The sequence below is a fragment of the Ursus arctos genome, chromosome X, assembly GCF_023065955.2.
Source record: "Ursus arctos isolate Adak ecotype North America chromosome X, UrsArc2.0, whole genome shotgun sequence".
In the NCBI taxonomy this organism is placed as follows: domain Eukaryota; kingdom Metazoa; phylum Chordata; class Mammalia; order Carnivora; family Ursidae; genus Ursus; species Ursus arctos.
This window is the reverse complement of record NC_079873.1, coordinates 40781818-40796694: the sequence shown is the minus strand read 5'-3', so window position 1 is coordinate 40796694 and position 14877 is coordinate 40781818. Positions and strand designations below refer to the sequence as shown.

At 56.2% G+C, this 14877-nt stretch overlaps 2 protein-coding genes across 7 annotated transcripts in view; both read left to right on the top strand.

Annotated features, from left to right (window-relative positions):
* Window positions 1–1360: 1360 nt before the first annotated feature.
* On the top strand, window positions 1361–9512 carry KCND1 (potassium voltage-gated channel subfamily D member 1). 3 transcript variants are annotated; one of them, XM_044389403.3, is made up of 7 exons: window positions 1361–1546; window positions 2868–4110; window positions 5882–6044; window positions 6147–6230; window positions 6316–6414; window positions 6688–6938; window positions 8083–9512. In XM_044389403.3, exons 2-7 carry the CDS (start codon window positions 2990–2992, stop codon window positions 8306–8308), a joined length of 1944 nt encoding a protein of 647 aa, XP_044245338.1. In that variant the 5' UTR covers window positions 1361–1546; window positions 2868–2989; the 3' UTR covers window positions 8309–9512. The 3 variants fall into 3 exon arrangements, with proteins under 3 accessions (XP_044245338.1, XP_057167379.1, XP_026369187.1); XM_057311396.1 differs by having other exon boundaries at window positions 1361–4110; window positions 8083–8311; window positions 8754–9512; XM_026513402.4 differs by having other exon boundaries at window positions 1361–4110.
* Window positions 9513–10256: 744 nt separating this feature from the next.
* OTUD5 (OTU deubiquitinase 5) overlaps window positions 10257–14877 on the top strand; it is a 29887-nt gene continuing 25266 nt past the window's right edge. For all 4 annotated transcript variants that reach the window (XM_026513398.4, XM_026513397.4, XM_026513396.4 and 1 more), the window contains exon 1: window positions 10257–13727. In XM_026513398.4, coding sequence (XP_026369183.1) covers window positions 13134–13727 — 594 coding nt within the window. In that variant the 5' untranslated portion in view covers window positions 10257–13133. The remainder of the gene's footprint in view (window positions 13728–14877) is intronic.

The following is a 14877-nucleotide window of genomic DNA, read 5'->3' as shown; positions in this document are numbered from 1 at the left end:
ATTGCACAGATCAATGATGGGGGAGGTTGAGAAATACATGGGCAGGTGGATGGATCGGTGATTGGATGGGTAAATGGATACGATGGATAGGTCAGGGATGTAAGTGGACAGATGGGTGGCCAGAAGAATGGATGGCTGGATGAGGAAGAGTGAAGAGTCGGTAAGTAAGTGATGAGCAGGGCTAGGGATGGACAGAGGGACGGACAGAGAGACGGGTGCCGGGGGCACATGAGGATAGGGTGGCAAATAGGTGGATGGGGTGCATATGCAAATGGATGAGGGGCTGGGTGGGTGGAGGGATAGGTAGAGCACTGGGTTGTGTGGGTGGGAGAACTGGATGGATAGGTGCGTGGTGGGCGGGTGGAGGGATGGAGAAACGGACAAATCAGGAGTGTGATGAGTGAGCAAACTAGGATTACGCAGGTGGGTAGATTGATTGAAAGGGGAAAATTGGTCCCCCTTTAGTGCTCCCCCCCTTGCCACACCTTTAATTACTAAAATGAGGCTTCCCCTGTGCGCCATGCCCTGTGCCACCCCCTCTCACGTCACTCCATTTAATGCCCCCCACGACATTATCAAGTTGGGGTAACTCCATCTGACAGCTGTGGATACAACGCAAGTCACTTGCTCAAGGACACAGCAAGTCAGTAGCAGAGGTGGGGTTCGAACCCATACGTGGTGTGAGGCACTCAGTACCCAATACTCAATGCCACCCGGCAACAGAGACCTCTAGGGGAGGCGGCATGAATTAAGGCTCCTGGATGCAGAGGGATAAGGCCGACCGCCCCTCAGAATGGAGCCCGCCTGGGAGAGAACCTGGTATGGGGGTGTGCCCAGGCTTGTCCCCATCCTGGCTTGCCCTCATCCACACCCCTTACCCCCTATTTCCCGTCTGAAAACGGGATGGTGCTCCAGTCCCACAACAACAGTCTTGGTCGGAGCTGGGCTCTAACCCATGCACCCCCCTCCAGGGAGCAGCTTTGGGGGCCTGACCATCTAGAGAAATGCCCCCCACCAGTCCCTCCATCCACCCCCTTCTCCAGCCCTTCTCCAGCATGGGGGCAGGGAGGGGACACAGCGCTGCATCATTCCCCATGGCACTCCGCTCTGGGGCCATTAACAGACGCCTCCCCATCGATCGGATCTGCTAAGTGCTGCTGATTCAGACGGGTGGGGGTGGGGGCCCCTGGGGGCAGAGGGGGTAGGAGCTGGGCAGGAAGAGGGGGGAGTCCAGGAAGGAGGTGGGGAGAACTGGCAGAGCTCCCTGCCACCCCCATTTTCCAGATGACGCGACTGAGGCCCAACCAGCTTTGTAGGAGGCGGAGTCTCCCCAGGGTCCCTTTCAGGCTGTCCTAGGGGAGGGGTCTCTGGGAGCCACGAGGCCCCTCCCTGCCTCTCTCTCTAGCTCCCGGCAAGCTCAGAGGGGCGGGGAGAAAGAACCAGAGGAGGAGGAGAACTCGGGCAGCTCTGCAGAGGGGGGGCAGGAGCTCCGGTGTTTGGTACCCCCAGCCCCACCGCTGTGGCCGCTGCTGCAGCGGGGACACAGGTGAGGACGGCCCTTTGGGGAGGGGGAGGGGGCCACCAACAGCGCTGTCCTTGTCCTTCCCTGGTCCAGCCCCCACGCCCTAGCCCATCCTGGGATAGTCCCCAGGGCTTCTGCCGGACCTTGTCCTTCCAGGGACCCAGCCCCCTCCCCGTGCCTGTGCTGCCTTCTCCTCTCCCGGGCCTGGCTCTGGCTGCTTCTCCTCCTTTGCCGCCGCCGCCGCTTCTACTGCCGCCGCCCGGCACACACCGCCAGCCCCTCGGGGTGTGGTTTCCCCAGACCAGCCCCTGATGGTGGGACGCAGCTTTGCCCCGGCCTCCCCCATCCGCCTCCCGCAAGGCCCACCAGCCCCCCTCCCTGGAGACACACCCAACTCCCTTTAACACCTCACTGTGCTCTCCAACCCATTTTAGGGGGGACCCCCTCTCCTCTTATCTTAGTCTTTAGCCATCCTCTGGGTACTCTGGGGGCTGTGCCCAACTTCCAAGGGAGCCCCAAGGGGCTTCCTCAGGCCCTTTTCCTTCCCCCTGGAACTCTTGAGAGGGTGGACCAGACTTTCTCAGGACCCCCCACACCCCTCGCTGCCAGACACCTCTCAGTCTCTGAAAAATAACCTAGCCCCATATCTACCCCTTTAGATGCCCCACTCCCTTCTCCAGCCCCTCTAGGGGGCCCCACCTTGCCTTCCTTCCCCAGAACTCCTGTAGAATGTAGACACCCCCCCCCTCAGGCTATTCTTGGCAGCTCTAGGCACTCCCAAGACACCTCGCAGCCTCTTTACAACCTCCTGGTTCTATAGCCACCTCTTCTGTGCACAAACCCCTTTCCTGGATCCACGAGGGAGCTCCAATCCCCTAATCTTTTCCCCAGAAGTCTTGAGGGTGTGGACGACCCGCCTCACTTTTCTCGGACCCTCTAGAACCCCCCTCTGGACACTGTCAGCCTCTTTTAAACACCTCTGGTCCCATTTCTACCCCTCTGGCTGCCCCTGTCCCTTCTCCAAGCCCACTAAGGGGTCCCAGCCCCATCTTCCCTCAGAACTCTTGAGAGTGTGGACAACTCCCCAGTGTTTCTTGCCCCGCTAGACACCCAGACATCTCGCAGGCACACGCTGACCCCTCTAGAGCCATCTCAGTCTCTCTGAACACTCCCTCAGATCCTTCTTGGCCCCTCCAGGCACCCCTTTTCTACTCCTCTCCATGTCCCCTGGCCCCTTCTCGGTAGGTCCCTCAAGACATCCCCCAAGTCCCCCCAGACCCTCTAAATGCCCCCCAAGCCCCTGCCCATCTCTCTAGTTCCTCCTGGTTCCTCTTGGCCTCTGTAGACGCCCCCAGTTTGCTTGTGCGAGTGGCCCAGGGCCTCTCCAAGCCCCCACCATCCTGGAGACAGCCACACTCTCCTAAAGGCCACCCCCCCCAAGTCTCCGTGGGCCTGGGGCGTGGCAGGATGGCGGCAGGCGTGGCCACGTGGCTGCCTTTCGCGAGGGCGGCCGCGGTGGGCTGGCTGCCCCTGGCCCAGCAGCCCCTGCCCCCCGCGCCGGGGGTGAAGGCGTCTCGAGGGGACGAGGTTCTGGTGGTGAACGTGAGCGGCCGGCGCTTCGAGACCTGGAAGAACACGCTGGACCGCTACCCAGACACCCTGCTAGGCAGCTCAGAGAAGGAATTCTTCTATGACGCGGACTCGGGCGAGTACTTCTTCGATCGTGACCCAGACATGTTCCGGCACGTGCTGAACTTCTACCGCACGGGCCGCCTCCACTGCCCGCGGCAAGAGTGCATCCAGGCCTTCGACGAAGAGCTGGCTTTCTACGGACTGGTGCCCGAGCTCGTGGGCGACTGCTGCCTCGAAGAGTACCGGGACCGCAAGAAGGAGAACGCCGAGCGCCTGGCGGAGGACGAGGAGGCTGAGCAGGCCGGCGATGGCCCAGCCCTGCCAGCCGGCAGCTCCTTGCGGCAGCGGCTCTGGCGGGCCTTCGAGAACCCGCACACGAGCACCGCGGCCCTCGTTTTCTACTACGTGACGGGCTTTTTCATCGCCGTGTCGGTCATCGCCAACGTGGTGGAGACCATCCCGTGCCGCGGCCCCGCGCGGCGGCCCCCGAGGGAGCAGCCCTGCGGCGACCGCTTCCCCCTGGCCTTCTTCTGCATGGACACGGCCTGCGTGCTCATATTCACGGGGGAGTACCTCCTGCGGCTGTTCGCCGCCCCCAGCCGGTGCCGCTTCCTGCGGAGTGTCATGAGCCTTATCGACGTGGTGGCCATCCTACCCTACTACATCGGGCTTTTTGTGCCCAAGAACGAGGATGTCTCCGGCGCCTTCGTCACCCTGCGCGTGTTCCGGGTGTTCCGCATCTTCAAGTTCTCCAGGCACTCGCAGGGCTTGCGGATTCTGGGCTACACACTCAAGAGCTGTGCCTCTGAGCTGGGCTTTCTCCTCTTTTCCCTTACTATGGCCATCATCATCTTCGCCACTGTCATGTTTTATGCCGAGAAGGGCACAAACAAGACCAACTTTACTAGCATCCCTGCGGCCTTCTGGTATACCATTGTCACCATGACCACACTTGGGTGAGTGCAGATCCTGTGTTGGGAGCTGCCCGATCAGTTACACTCACCTTTTTCTGTAAGAGTAAGAAGGTTACACTCACCTTTTTCTGTAAGAGTAAGAAGGTTAGATCAATGATCTCTTTTTCTCGATTTGCGCTTCGGTTTGCTCCTCTCTAAAAACGGAGGGAGGTGGACTAATCTCCAAATCCCTCGCAGATCTGACGATGCCTTCACTTTCCGGGTCAGGAGACTTGGGTTCCAAGGATTGTCTTAGCTGCACTCTTTCTGTCGGCCTTGTTCTCTCTGGGCCCGTTTCCCTGCTGTGTCAAATGAGAAATGATGATCCCTTCATCATCTAGAGGGGATTCCGTAACCTCACGGTTGTGAAAGTTCTCTGAAAGTTTTCTGGTGTAGGATACCTAGGTACTGGCTTTCCATCACCTCCTTTTCCCACCTTGAAGGACCCATGTCTCCCAAACCTTCAGAATCATCGGCCGTATGGGGTATTACCTGTGTGGCTTTGTGATTCCTTGATGTTTTCCAGGTTGAGGTATTTTTGGCATTATTTTTTTAGTGTCAATTCTTGAGAGGGAACAGTTGGGATAAAGGCATCAAATGGAATCAACGATCTCGTGTTGTTCTTAAAGACATTGTCTAGGGCAGATACCGCGCTCCTTCTCTAAATTCCATCGCTGGGATTAAGTGTATAGTTGCTGCTCAGGATCTGTTAAATGGGTGAATTGGGCTTGCTCGGGCTTTAATAGAGGTACAGAAAAATGGCTTTGAGGTTTCTAAGGAGTAGAAATTAATTCTGGTTGGAGGTTCGTAATTGGATCGACCTACAAACACTGAGCCCTGAGAGTGGGTTGGAACTAGGTCTTTGGGTGCCTTTTACCCTAGTGAGTCCTCACAAAAACCCCGGGACGGTGGACAGCTGCCTGCGTCTCATAGTTGAGGACACAGTCTGAGATGACACATCACAGACCAGAAATGGCCAAGTTGGAGAGACTTTTAAATGAGTCAAAACAAAGAAATAGGGAATGGCCATCCTTGGGGGGAGGAGGACGTGGATGGAGCAGAGGCCTAGAGGCTGGGACTGCAGAGGCTGGCACTGCAGAGGGGAGGGGATCTAGTTGGTCCCGTGGTCGGAACGAAAGTATGCTGTGTGACCTTGACCAAGTCAGCTATGGAACCTCCCTGAGCTTTGGTCCTCCCACCCCAACCCTGTGAAATGAGTTGGTAAGATCGGCACTGCTCCATCTCCATGGGAGAGGAGGTGGTGTGGAGAGAAGGAGGAGGGAGTTTCAAGGCTCCCCCCTATTTTTTCATAGGAGGACAGTTTCAAGGCTTCTTCTGGGGTACTAACAAGGGGTCCCACCTAGAGAAGGTAAGACAGATGAAAGCAAAGCCAGCAAAGCACTGCTCCAGGACTCAGAACCCCTCGGCTGGCTGGTGGTGCTGGGACTCTCTCTCCAGGAGACTATATTTACTGCCTATGACTTCCTCCTTCTCCCCTGTTTGGTATTAATAGATTTCCAGCTGACTCAGATGGTCCGTGTGCAACTCAGATAGGGGCAGCAGATGGTAGGGGCCGAGGGCCAGTCTCTCATTGGACCCCCACTGGTGGCCAGAGAGGTCTTTCCCCACATTTTGCAGAGCGGGGAACTGAGGCTCAGGGAGTTTCAGTGCCTGGCCGGGGTCGCAGAGTGCATCAGGTTGGACGGGACAGAGTGGGAGACTGAGGGGTGGGCGGGCACTTTTCTTGACCTTGGCTTCCCTTCCCTGGTCCCAGCTATGGAGACATGGTGCCCAGCACCATTGCTGGCAAGATTTTCGGATCCATCTGCTCCCTCAGTGGTGTCCTGGTCATTGCGCTGCCTGTGCCGGTCATCGTGTCCAACTTCAGCCGCATCTACCACCAGAACCAGCGTGCGGACAAGCGCCGAGCGCAGCAGGTAACTGCCTCTTCCCTCCGAGTACCTCCTGCTCCCCACACCCCAAGCCAGTCTACTCTCGTGTCTACCCACCTGACCCTCTGTCTCCTCCTTTCTCTGTAGAAGGTGCGCTTGGCGAGGATCCGGTTGGCAAAGAGTGGTACCACCAATGCCTTCCTGCAGTACAAGCAGAACGGGGGCCTTGAGGTGGGGAGGGGCCTGCCTTGGGGTTGGGGAGCAGTGACGGGAGGAGGAAGGCTCCGACCTCATCCCTCTGCTCCATCCACCCCAGGACAGCGGCAGTGGGGAGGAACAGGCGCTGTGTGTCAGGAACCGTTCTGCTTTCGAGCAACAACATCACCACCTCCTGCACTGTCTAGAGAAGACAACGGTGAGGCCTAAGGAGAGGTGGTGTGGCAGGACGAGGGGTGTTCCTCTGCGGCCAAGCCAGTTCCCTCCCTGGGATGGGAGGCTCACTACTAATTGTGGAAATCCCTCAGGGCTTCCTGGAAGAGGCCCCAGTACAGCTGACCCTTGAAGGGTGTGCAAGGGAAGGGAAGTCAGAGAGACTTCCAGAAAGGAAGGCGTGGCCTAAGCAAAGGTCTAGGGGGTGGGGTCAGTTCCCGTGTGCTGCCTCATGACCGTCCCTCCCCTCTGCCGGCAGTGCCACGAATTCACGGATGAGCTAACCTTCAGCGAGGCTCTGGGTGCTGTCTCACTGGGGGGCCGCACCAGCCGCAGCACCTCCGTGTCCTCCCAGGCAGTGGGGTCCAGCAGCCTGCTGTCGTCCTGCTGCCCCCGCAGGGCCAAGCGCCGTGCCATTCGCCTTGCCAACTCCACGGCCTCGGTCAGTCGCGGCAGCATGCAGGAGCTGGACACACTGGCAGGGCTGCGGAGGAGCCCTGCCCCTCAGAGGTAAGCACCCCCACCTTCTGGCTACCCCTCGGGGGAAGCTCAGAGCTTGGACTGGCGGGGGGGTGGGATCTGAGATGTCACGACGTCAGGCCCAGCAAGCCAAGCTCGAACCCAAACTCCTCTATGCTGGGAGCTTGGGCTTCTCTCATCTGGAACTTGTTCTTCATTGGTTCTTTCAGCAAACATTTATTGAGCACCTATTATATGCCAGGCACTCTTTTAGGTACTTTGGCGTTCACTGTAGGAGTTTAGGAGTTGAGTTCACTTTAGGCAGCGAAGAGAACAGAGACCCTGACCTTCTAGAATTTATATTCCAGTGGGATGAGACAGTTAATAAACAAACACACAGACGATGAGGTGTGTTAAGTGCCAAGAAGAAAAATAAATGAGGGATGGGGGACAGAGAGTATAGAACAGGGTATGATGCAGTTTAAATAGTGCGGTCAGGGGAGGCTTTGCTGAGGTGACACCTGAAGAAGGTGAGGGAGGGAGCAAACAGCCTGTGCAAAGGCCCTGAGGCAGGAGTGGGTCTGTGTGTTAGAGACACAACCAGGAAGCTCCTGTGAGTAGAGTGGAGTGAGGGGGGAGAGTGGTAGGAAGCCCAATCAGGAAGGAACAGGGACCAGGTTGTGTAGATCTTACAGAGGAGCGTTGTGAGAATTTTGGCATTTTAAGGAGTAACCGTAATGGAGAACATTTTTGTATGTGTGCTCATTATGTTCCAGGCACTATTCTGATCACTTTGTAGCACTTCTTATCTCATTTAATCTCCACAGTGACCCTGTCAGGTAAGAAATATTGTTATTTCCATGTGTGCTCATTATGTTCCAGGCTGAACACTTGTAGCACTTCTTATCTCATTTAGTTCTCCGCAACGACCCTGTGAGGTAGGAAATATTGTTATTCCCATGCTACAGATGAAAGAGAGAAGACAGGTTTAGAGGGGCCAAAGTGAGACCAGGACTTAAACCGAGGACCACCTGACCCCAGAGCCCTCACTGGATACCACCATAATTGAGGATGCAGGCGAAACATTCAGTGCAGTGCCAAGGACCCCATAGGTGCTCAATAAATGTCACGATTGCTGTGGCAAATATTAAGATGACCTTTTAAGAAGCTTCCATCTCCCCACCCCTATCCACAGCCGCTCAAGCCTCAATGCCAAGCCCCATGACAGCCTCGACCTGAACTGTGACAGCCGGGACTTTGTGGCTGCCATCATCAGTATCCCTACCCCTCCTGCCAACACCCCAGATGAGAGCCAACCTTCCTCCCCTGGTGGTGGCGGTGGGGCCAGCAGCACCCTCAGGAACTCCAGCCTGGGCACCCCTTGCCTCCTCCCGGAGACTGTCAAGATCTCTTCCCTGTGAGCGGTGGGTCCGCCCGTCCAGAGGGCCCTCTCGATTCTTGGGGACTCCTTTCCAAAGCCATATTTTGGGGAGGCAGGGAGGGGCAGGCCTGGGGACCCCTTCTGCCTCCCACTGAGAACTATGCAATGGAGTTTGATGGAACAGCTCACCTGGTGGGGAAGCAGCCAGGGAAGGGGAAACTTTCCCGACCCCACAGTTTTTCCAGGGGGCGCTGAAGTGCTGGGCTTCCTCAGGCCCCCTGGCCTCCTTGCCCCAGCATGCTGGGGCTGGCCTCTCTCCCCTAGCTGGCCTCCTGCATGCTCCTCCTCTTGGGTCCCCGGGGCTCCCACCTGACATCTGAGCTCTGGCCTGAGAAGGAGAGATGAGATTCCCTCTTCTCTCTGGCTGGGCTGTGGAGGTTTGGGGGTTCAGAGAAGAGAACCTTCGCCTCTGATCTGGCCTCTAGGAGATGTCCCCGCCTTCCACCGAGCCTGATAACTCCCTGATTCTGAAGCTTGGAATGCAACCACAGGCTTCGTGGGCTGTGGCCTCAGCAGTGACCTGCCACCCCCTCACCAACCCCCCCCAGCCTTGGCTCAGGGGTCAGGCTGCCTCTCCCAATACACACAGATAGCACAAACATCACTCCCTTTTCCGGGCTGCTGGAAACAGGTCTCTGCAACCCCATCCTCCGCTGGGCCCCCAGCAAACTCTAGCAATAGCAGCTGCTGCCGACATTATGCAAAGCCTCTGCCCGGTCTGCTGCGGCATTTACATCTGCCCTAATCAGAGGGGCCCCCAGCAACGACTCCTCCTCTCTCCTCCTCTAGTTTGCTTCCTGCCTGGGTGGGGCTGGGGTCTGGACTGACTGCGATAAGAGCCTAGCAGCCAGCGAGGGCTGGGCTGTGCTTGGAGATCATAGCTGATTTCACGTTCTTGGGCAGGAGTCCAGAGAAGCATCAGGGGCTGACCTGGGTTGTTCCTGAACTCTGGGAGTTGTAGGGGGCAGGAGGAACTTCTTGATCTCGTCCTCCTCCCCCACAAAGCCTTTTCACATATTCCTCTCTCTTTTCCCTCTTGGGTCACCTTCCAGAACTCTGTGTCTGCTCTCAGGCTGAAATCTGGCATCATCTCAGGTTCCCTGTCCCCAGCACTGTCCCCGTGGAGCTGGTGGCTGACAAAGATGTAGTTTCCATCAGTCAATAAAACCTGAGAGGAGAGATGAGGATGAGCACCTCCTGGCTCTGTGGGTTTGGAGGTTGGGGTGGCCTGGCGGGTGGAAAGTACTCTGGGTTCAATTCCTTTCAACCAGGAGATGGGCTGGTGTGGGTACAGGTACTGGGAGGTCAGTGGTTGGTGACATGTTCTGGAAGATGGGGATCTAGGAGGAATTAAAGAGGGTGGTTTGAAGAGCTGAAATACAGCCAGTGTGAGGCAGGCCAGGAAGTCTTGAGACATGCCCCTAGGACATCATCTGCTCCAGCTCTCTCACTCACAAATGGGGAAACTGAGACCCAGAGCAGCACACACTTGGTTAGAGGAGAATTAAACCCGGGCTTCCTGACAGCAAATGGCTCCGAACTGAACCCTAATTAAAAGCATCTCTTGGGGGCGCCTGGCTGGCTCAGTCAATAGAACATGTGGCTCTTGATCTCGGGGTTGTGAGTTTAAGCCCCACACTGGGCCTAGAGCTTACTTAAAAAAAAAAAAAGAACTCAAGATTTAAAAAGAAGAAGAAGAAAGAAAGAATCTCTCAAGTTTGGCAAAGTCCCCTTCCTTGTGGACATCCCCTGCATTCTCTCTGCTGGGCTACTGGGTACACTAGGCTAGTGTGTGACTGAGCTCTGTGGAGCACCGAGAAGACCGACCTTGGATTTAGGTTGACCTGGGTTCCAATCCCCGGCTGAGAGAGTCCCTTAAACCTTCTCTTGCCTTGGGTTGCTAATCCGTAAAATAATAATCATTTATTCACCAAATATTTATTAACCACATATCATGTGCTAGCCCTCAGGATACAAAGATGGGCAAAGAAGACATCATTTCTGATCTACAGAGGTGAGCATGGGGGGCGAACAATTAAGCAATTACAGTGAAGTGTTATAGAACTAAAATTGATGGGATTGCAGAAGCATGCAGATGACAGGAGGACCTAACCCGGCCAACACCCAAAGAATGAGCTGGAGTTAGCCAGCAAAAAGATAAAAATGTTTCAAGCAGATGGAACAGCATGTGCAATGACCTAGAGGTTAGGGGGCAAGCTCAGGGCCTTGGGGAACTGAAATTAGTTCAGTTCAGCTGGGGAGGAGAGTGTGAGGCAGTGATGAGAGTAAGGATATGGAGATAGGCCGCATCACAGAAAGCCTTTGAAGCTATGATACAGATTTTGGACTTTATTCTAAGGATAACGGGGACCTCTGAAGGCTTATAAACAGGAAAATCATCATGAGGTTTGCGTTTCAGAAGGATCGCTCTGGCTGTGGACAGTGGATTCTAGAGAAACAGTCCTAGTGGGAAGAAGGGCAGTGAGGCGGCTTTTGCAGTAGTCCAGTTGGTGGGTGATGCTGGCTTGGACCATGTAGTGGTAGTAAGAGTTGGGGAATCAAGAGATTTGAGAGGTAGAATTGGCAGGACTTTGGATTGACAGGCATGTGGGAGTTGTGGAAGAGGGAGCAGACAAGGTTGACTCCCAGGTTCTTGCTTGGGCAAAGGCTGACTGGGGAGCTGCACTCACTGCCAAATGGAACAGCAAAGCCGTTAGCACACAGTGCCAGGCACATAGAAAGGACCTGGTGAAGATTGGCTACAGTGATTATCCTAAATTCAATTTTAGACATGTAGTGCTGGACAAACATCCAGTAGGAAATACACATCAAGTGAGATGATCATAAGAAGATTCAGTATGATAACATGCATAGGCATTTGGCATAGTGCCCTGAACACAGTAGGTCCAGGAAACGTGAGTCCTCTCCCATTAAGTCTTCAAAGCAGAAGACACAACATGCCATTTTTAACTGACACTCTCCAGGGAAGAACTTCAACCAAGGTCAGCATCTGAAGGAAGGAGGTTAGAGGGCGCTCAGAAAAGCTTTCTGATCATCTTTCAGTCAACATGTATGGCTTGACTCCTAAGACTGGCAGCAAGCCCTCACCTCTCAAAACAACTTCTTGGATCATAAGCCCATCTGAACCCCATTAACTACTCCCTGAAGTAGTCAGGCATTATTATTCCCGTTTTGCATGGGTAACCTCAAATTTGAGACACAATGACTCGCTCAAGATTATACAGTTGATAATGGTCCATTGGGGTCTGGACCTGAGGTCTTTCTGACTCCAAAGCCTGGGATCCTTTTCCTTGCACTGCCATTCAGACTAATTTTTTTGAGCACTTACTATGTGTCAGACACAGCACTAGGCCCTTTACAAGCACTAATCTCTGATCCTTACATCATTAATTATCATTGCCATGTTACAAAGGAGTAGAAATTGCAGATGGGGGCGCTTGGCTGGCTTAGTCCTAAGAGCATGCGACTCTTGATCTCGGGGGTTGTGAGTTCAAGCTCCAGGCTGGGTACAGAGATTACTAAAAAAATAAATTTTTTTGAAAAATTGCGGATGGGATGGGTGTTAAATGACTTGACAAAGATCACTCAGGAGGGGCAGAGCTACGACTAGCTTGTAGCTCTCCAACTGCGCAATACCAGGGATTTTACCAACCCCCTTGCAGAGCACTGGCTGGCGACAGCGCTGGTTCATAAACTTTTGCTCAATCCAGGTAAACTCAGTTGGGGGGGGGGCGGCGGGGGCGGCGGAAAGGCTGTGCTGCGCTTGCGCACTAGCCACAGGGGCGGGGAGGTCAACGCGAGGGCGAGAGGGCCGCGGAGCCAAAGAAGGCGTGTCTGCTTCCCAAACACCCAAGGTCCCCACGGTGCACATCTGTCCCAGGGTTGGCCGGCCCAAAGTGAGTGACGGCTTCTCTTAACCACTCACCGCAGAACTCGGCCCGTTGCCAGGGTGAAGCGACGCCCGCCTCCCCGCCGGACGTGGATTTGCAGGCGGGTGGGACCGGAACTGACGCTTCAGGGGAGTGCTGTGCTCTGGGAGTGTTGATATTTTCCAGTCAGTTCAGCTGACTGCGGCCAAGTTGGAAGCCTGGCAGGGAGGCGCTTTCAAAATTGTCGTGCGCGAGGCTGGCCACGCTGTCCCGTCGTAGTACCCCCGCCTGCGAGTCAGAGCCTCGGGGAGAGAGGAGCGCGACGGGGCAGACGAGAAGAAAGGCAAGGAACGAGAGTGCCGACTTTGACTGAAATCTGAGACGGAGGGCACGGGAGGGCGATCGCTCACATCTGATTGGCCCGTGGGCGTCATCGAGAACCCACGCAGCTGCTTCGATTGGTTGGTGCCCGCAATTGTTGTGGCGGCGGCGAAGATTTTGCCCACGTACTTCCGAGCGAGAGGCGGGGCCGTGCCCTGGCGCGCTTGCGCAGCGCCCCGGGGCCCCACCCGGTAGTTCAAGAACCTGCGAGGGGGCGGGGCGAAGAGGTGCTTGTTTTGGTTCTGTTTCCTTTGAAGCCCAGTTCGGAACGAGCGAACGTAGCAATAAACTTGTTGGACTTGGAGAGAAGGCTACGACAAACCCGCCGCGGTGCCTTCATCTAGGACTTCACATCCGGGTTCTCCTGCCGCGTGACTCGCGCGCCACAGACGGTTCTCGAACCGGTGCTTCAATCTCTTTATCCGGGTCCCGCCGATCCCGTCGTGCTTCGCGCACCACAGTAGCCCCCTCATCCGGGTTCTCTCCCGGCGTGCCCCGCGCCGGGTTTGCTGGGGGGTACTTGGCGGTGCCGCCATGACTATTCTCCCCAAAAAGAAGCCGCCGCCTCCCGACGCCGACCCCGCCAACGAACCGCCGCCGCCCGGGCCGCTGCCCCCGGCGCCGCGTCGCGGCGGGGGTGTGGGCGTGGGCGGCGGCGGCACGGGTGTGGGCGGTGGCGACCGCGACCGTGACCCGGGCGTCGTGGGGGCCCGTCCCCGGGCCTCGCCACCGCCTCAGGGCCCGCTACCGGGGCCACCAGGAGCGCTTCACCGCTGGGCGCTGGCCGTGCCGCCTGGCGCCGTGGCGGGTCCGCGGCCACAGCAGTCCTCTCCTCCTCCTTGCGGGGGCCCCGTTGGTCCCGGCGGCGGTCCCGGCGACGCGCTGGGTGCAGCGGCGGCGGGTGTGGGTGCAGCGGGCGTGGTGGTGGGCGTGGGCGGAGCCGTAGGCGTTGGCAGTTGCTGCTCGGGGCCGGGCCACAGCAAGCGGCGGCGTCAAGCCCCCGGGGTCGGAGCGGTTGGAGCGGGCAGTCCAGAGCGTGAGGAGGTCGGCGCGGGTTATAACAGTGAAGACGAGTATGAAGCAGCTGCAGCTCGCATCGAGGCTATGGACCCCGCAACCGTTGAGCAGGTATGGGCTGGGGGTGACAGGTGAGTGGGTATGGTGGGTGGGATCCCCAGACTGGGTAGGGACCCAGGGAAGGCTGTTTGAGATCGTCCCGAGGGACCTACGTCTTCTCCCGGAGCCTGGCATTCTTTTCTGGGGGGTGGGGGCCTGAGACACTCTTTTCCCCATCCCCCACCAAGGACTTGGGGGTTAGAAGCCCCAGATAAGATGGCGGATTTAAGGATGGAGTCTGTGGTCTCTTCTGGGGCCCAGAGCCGTCATTCCGGGCCCTGAGACCTCATCACGTAGAACCATTAGGTGGGAATGCCTCCTGAGAGGGGAGTCTCATGACTCCAAGGGACCTTGGTTTGTCTTCGGTGCCATGAGATTTCCTTTCCTCTGGGATAAGGGTCTAAAACGACTCCTCCAGGGAACACAGGTAAGGTGGAGACCTCAGGGGAATTCTGAGCGTCCCCAAGATACCCAAACCCTTTTCAGGGGTCTGAGACAGTCTTTACAGGACAACCCCCCCCTCCTCCTCAGGGGAACACAGCCCAGGACCACCCAGCGGTGGCGTCTGAGACTTCCTTAAGGGTCCTAAGCCTGTCTTCAAGGGCCTGAGATTCCCCCTTCTAGAATCAAGAACCTGATACATACGTGTATATATTTTTCCTTTAGAGAAGGGGATCTTCTGAATTTTTCTCCAAGGAGATAAGATTTCTTTCAGGGAGATAAGATTCTCTTCTCTTTGGGGACAAGAGCCAAAACTAACACTCAGGGACCAGAAACTACTAAAATACATAAGATTCATCCCTTTTCTAAAAAGGGGTCTGTGAATGCTTCCTTTCAGTGATCTGAGACCTCCCTGGGGCCAAGAGTCTGAATTTGAATTTCTCTCTAGGTGCTTAAGCTTCTTTCAAGTGATAGGCCTTCAGCTCTTCTCTCCTCCAACCTCCCCAGCCTGAACCATTCTTCAGGAAAATAAGCCTTATTGTTTTGGGCTCTTGAGCCCAAGGTTCCCTTTTTTATGGACTGGGGCTTACAGAAACAGGGTCTGAAACTCTTCAGGAGATGGATATCCCTCACACAGTGGTCCCAGGCAAGGTGAGGTCTTTAGAGGTCCTTTCTTATCAGGGATTGATCTGAGAACCCCCCCAACACACACACACACACA

Coding starts and splice junctions, on each gene's coding strand:
- KCND1 (XM_044389403.3), top strand. CDS start 2,990: ATGGCGGCAGGCGTGGCCACGTGGCTGCCTTTCGCGAGGGCGGCCGCG. Junction 6,045..6,146: donor ACAAGCGCCGAGCGCAGCAG/GTAACTGCCTCT, acceptor CTTTCTCTGTAG/AAGGTGCGCTTGGCGAGGAT. Junction 6,231..6,315: donor AGCAGAACGGGGGCCTTGAG/GTGGGGAGGGGC, acceptor CATCCACCCCAG/GACAGCGGCAGTGGGGAGGA.